The following is a 5000-nucleotide window of genomic DNA, read 5'->3' on the forward strand; positions in this document are numbered from 1 at the left end:
GATCCTCTATCCCTAGCATACGTGTATCAGAAGCTTTAATAAAATCCCATACAACAGAGCATTAAGTTAAATGTGGTAAAATTGCAGTCCGATGTAGTTGAAGTTTAACTTTCTCTGGAATGAGATTTCGTAGGCTCATCAGTAACACCTACAAGTCTCCCTGCCTTAACCGCAATTGATTTAACATGTTCTGTAAAATTCGGTTTATCGTCGATAATGATACCCGAGAGCTTCATAAGATTAGTAGGCTCTATTGGTACAGTATCATCTAGTGTAATGGTGGTTGATGTCGATGTTGCGCCTTTTTTCTTATTTGCATTGAGAACTGCTGTCTGAAATTTATCCTTCTTTGCAAGAAGTGAATATTCCTCATACCATGCAGTGAGAGGCTAGCCTTTCTTGTGCGTTAAGAGCTGATTCTACTTCGTAGCATCCATATTTGATGCATAGAGCTGATGGTCATCATCATACATTGACAGTTGGCAGCTGCTCACGGAATAATCCATGCCATTCTGAAAAATATTCCAAAGCAAAGGGCCGAAACAGGATCCCTGTGGACATCCTCCAAGAACTGATGGCGGCATCTTTACGTTTGACTCTTCCTTCCCTATTTAGTTTACTTGAAGGCCCCTGCAAACGAGGAAACATTTTTGCGGAAACATTGTTTCCCGAAATGTTTCCTCGGTGCGCAAGCGACAAACATTTGCTGAGGAAGCAAAATATCTCTGAACAAATTCAGAAACATTTTTGCTTCCGCAACAATGTTTCCTCGTTTGCGGGAACCTTAACATTAATGGTGGAAGTAGAGAGTCAAACGTTTTACTAGGATCAGTTGATGAAATTCCTTCAATAGCCAAGAGATAAGATAGTATGGTCTGTGTAAACATTGTGACCTGCATAGACGCAGTCAAGAAAATATGAGGCAGGAGAGCGAATGTCCGGGCCCAATGATAATTATTTGAATGTAATTTTGTATGATATGTACTGCGAAATTAATTTTCATCCGTTGTTCCCATGGTCACGTGGTCCACTTTCACACTAACTGACCAATAGGTTGCCGCCCTTGAAATAACCACAGTATTACAAAGAACTGAAGCATTGCAATGACTTTCATCGGAATAGGACCAAGTATGGGCATTTCACTGTCTTACCTCTAGTCAGGAGCCCATAACCAGGAGCCAACAACTCCAGTAGTGTAATATTCTACCCTGGGTATTGTTATTAATGATATGGTAATAAGGTATGGAGAATCCCTCTGGTCTGGGACAAGCCAAAGACCAGGCGAAGATGGGAGCTATGAGGATCAATCCCGACTTACTCGATTCCAAACTCTTCCCTTTTGCGACCTCGAGTAGAGTGATGGGGTGGAGCATGTGTAACCTCTTTTATAGTCTCATTTGCATGTACCCCAGGGCCCGGTTGTTCAAAAGCCGATTAACGCTAATCCCGGATTAAAAATTAACCAAGCTGTTTATTTCTCCATTCCCAAATGCTGTTCAACGCTGATATTTGGCAAAAGTTGAAATCAGAAGAAGTCAATCTCGATAAATAAAATCAAGCAAAAGAAACTTTCACCAAAAAGTTGAAAAAATGAAACAAAAGTTTACGCTAATCCTGGATTAAGTTAATCGGCTTTCGAACAACCGGGCCCTGAGTATTAATTACCAATGCAAATCGAGTTTGCATACTGGGTCTATGTAACGACATTTTCACAGATAAAGCTATTTTTAGACAAGTTCTTAAATAAGATTTGACTCGCACGGGTGACCATTCTTGATCCCAAGGGTGGTAATTTCTCATGCAAGACTTGTGATTAGCTGGAAAAGTCTTGTTTCACCGGGAAATCTATCTTAAATTAACTCTGTCTGTAAAAACGCCGTTCCACAAATACAATGAGGTTGCACGCTACTAGTCAAGGACTCCTGACTTAGTATAGGATTTATTCTCTCCTGGCTGTGGACATGGAGAACCTGAGAGCCTTCACACAGGGCTCGCTTTGTAAACAAACCGAGGCTTAAGGCTGACTAGGCGAATTTTCCTTTTTCTAACAATCTGCTCTTTACGCTTTTGATAGGTATTGGCACACACGGCTGGTATTGTTATGTTTACTCTTCTTGTCAATGCAACAACCATGAAAAAACTATTGGAAAAACTAGGAATGAGTGATATATCAGACTCCAAGAAAATCTCTATGGCTAATGCTGTGAGGCAGATTCAAGAGAGCAATCAACGTACACTTACCATGCTAAAAGCAGATCGCTTCTTAGCTGATGCAGACTGGGATATGGCAGAGCGGGACTGCGAGATCCACAACCCATATATGGAACTTGAAGAAGGCGAGGTACTGGCGCGAACTGCTTCACAATGCGCAAAGCAATAGGCCATTTCCGAGTTCATGTCTGCCTCCTCTTCAAAGCGAGTCTAAGTGCGAAGTTTTTGTGATGGTAATTAGTTCTGCTTTACATAGAGTGGTTTTCAATTGAGTGTCGAAAGTAATTAGCGAATTTCTTTGGTTTTTGCATTACTTCACTTAGTGATTGGTTCAAAGTTCTCGCGCAACTTTTTCAACCAATCAGAAGTGAAACCAAAACCAATCGTGGCTCGAGCGTGCACATTTTCCCTCGCTTTGTGTCGGCTACATGTAATTACTTCGAGTTTTGAGTGGTTTACTAGATTGTCTCTGTCCTTTTTGATTGGCCAAAGTAATTGCTTTGGTTTTGGTTTTACGACAATCGATTGAAACTCGCTCTATGGATGAAACTAATTTTCACACTTCGCACTTTGCACTTGCATGAACTCGGAAATGACCCATTTCTTGTCAATAATCATAGAATCACTTCTTTGTTGTTAGTTTGAATTCTCAAAATGATAAATGTAGCCGGTCTCTATTCGGAGGTAATCGTTGTTCCCGGTACCCTTTTTGCTAAGTACGCTCCACTGGTCTCACAACGCATACTAGTTCCCAATATTCTGTTGGAATCAAAGAATCCAATAGACTTCATGGTGGCCATGTTAGTTGGCAAGTACAATAACCTGTTTCGTCGCTAGGAACTAAACTTTTATAATTACGCTTACAGACCTTTTCACGGTTTCTGACGCTATCTATATTGGTTGGGGGACCTATTCTACGGTGAATGTATGGGAATTTTGCCGACTTTGAACAAGTAGAAATCCTTTATGGTCTGACAGTTGTGGATAGCGAGAATACTTCTCAAAAAGCACTTATATTGAGATTATTTTCCCGAAGTATGGCGATCAGAATCAAGCTATAACGACCTTTAATGAAATTTGTAAATTTCATATGAACCCTTGCAATCAAAATTATGCGATTTCCCGTGAAATTTGAAGCGGCATGAGGAGGTTTCTAATATTCAATTTTCAGAGGTTGCGCCTTGTACAATGATCTGATTTAATGACTAAAGGTATTTTAAAATTTTTTAAGTCTGCTGCTTTGTAGCGGAGTTATAGAGCTTTGAATTCGGCTAAAATCCCATACATTCACTGTAATTTAAGCCGTGTTTGCGTCAGAAACCGTGGAAAGGTCTATTCTGCTAAAAGAAATTGTATTGCATTGCCAAACAGCGAGGGAAAGAGTTCCTTGTGTTATGGTCTGTGCTATTCTATCCACAAAATGGGGCCTGTTTGGCGTGATATCTCATCAAAGCTTGTGGTGTATGAAACTAACCGTGCGTCAAAGAGAGTTTGCATACTGCATGATTTGTAACTGGAAGCGAAAAGCACAAAATTTTGCGGTGGGTGTTAAATCTGGAGCCTCGGCTGCGTTTCGATATCTTACTCTTCACACAAATGACAATTTCGACTTGTATATGTTCACGTGAAATAAAAAAGAAGCCTTGTCCGCATGTAAGGCAAAACATTTGCGACGGAACCATGATACGAGGGGAGCGTAGCCGTGAGCAAAAATAGGAAGAGACCCTTCTCTCGGCTTTGTCGCGAGCGATGGCTAGCCGGTTGACAAAGGCAGGTTCTAGAGCAGAACTAGAAAAATCTCTTGTTATGTTTGTATTGTCGTCCGCAGCACGCAGAAGAAACTCCGCTGCTTCTTCGGCTCAGCACTTGTCCAAACTGTGAAAGTAGTGTTCCAAACGAGCCATCTCCCAAAGAATTTGCTGAAATGGCTAACGATGGAAGAGTGCGTTTGATAAAAGCCCTGAAAGTCAGTTACTGGAAGCAATTTGAACACGGCATGCTGTCTCGTGAAGCAGTGCAGTCCTTGATTAATTTGGCAGATACCGCTATGGACGAGGAAGAGAGGTACTGATGGAACCTTTTTAATTAATTACGACTCTTGTTGCGTCCCACAATTTTATAACGGAATGATAAACCTCCACTCTATCACTCATCCTGACTGATTATTTTTTCCTTCCAGTTTTATTGAAATGGATGACCTACTTCCCTACTGGAGAGTGCCACCTATTCTGCAAAAAGTTGTACGTCTATTGTTAATCGTTTTGACTTGACGGAAACCTTTATATTGCCTCTTCTCTCGCCCGTTATTATACAGCTGTTTGGAAGCACGTCTAAATTAATGCGTTTTTCCTTATTGACCTCCCTACATCACGAGAACTCCCTAATTTTTCAAGACTGGACTGAAAGTACTGTGCAGCTGACTGGAACCCTTCCCCTTGACGTTTTAGAGACCTAGACGTAGATAGCGATATTGAGTTACTTATTTTTTTCCAAGGGCAGGTTTTCCTGCATTTGATGTATTTTGTAGATCGAAGATACTTCCCAAGATAGCCTGTTTGCTAATCTTACCACGGCGTGAAACCGTGAGAAATGTATTCATGTCTCCTTTTCTCAAAGAAAGACAAACTGGAGCAGTTGAAGCATCAGAAGCCAGCAGAGCGTATCCCTCCTCCAACGAACAAAGTTCTCTCCTTAATGTACACTGTGGCTGCACACGTATCTTTTGATATTGCCATGAACTCTCTAATTATTATCAATATGGTGCCGATTATTCTTGAACTGGCCTCTGA

The 5000-nt window shown here is 41.0% G+C and overlaps 1 protein-coding gene across 1 annotated transcript in view; it reads left to right on the forward strand.

Moving 5' to 3' along the window:
- Window positions 1-5000, forward strand: part of LOC138059925 (sperm-specific sodium:proton exchanger-like) — a 29084-nt gene that overhangs the window by 12762 nt on the left and 11322 nt on the right. The window contains exons 6-9 of the mRNA XM_068905583.1: window positions 2075-2341; window positions 4040-4275; window positions 4391-4451; window positions 4828-5000. The exon at window positions 4828-5000 is cut by the window's right edge and continues 82 nt beyond it. Coding sequence (XP_068761684.1) covers window positions 2075-2341; window positions 4040-4275; window positions 4391-4451; window positions 4828-5000 — 737 coding nt within the window. The remainder of the gene's footprint in view (window positions 1-2074; window positions 2342-4039; window positions 4276-4390; window positions 4452-4827) is intronic.

This window comes from Montipora capricornis, chromosome 8, assembly GCF_036669925.1.
Source record: "Montipora capricornis isolate CH-2021 chromosome 8, ASM3666992v2, whole genome shotgun sequence".
In the NCBI taxonomy this organism is placed as follows: Eukaryota; Metazoa; Cnidaria; class Anthozoa; order Scleractinia; family Acroporidae; genus Montipora; species Montipora capricornis.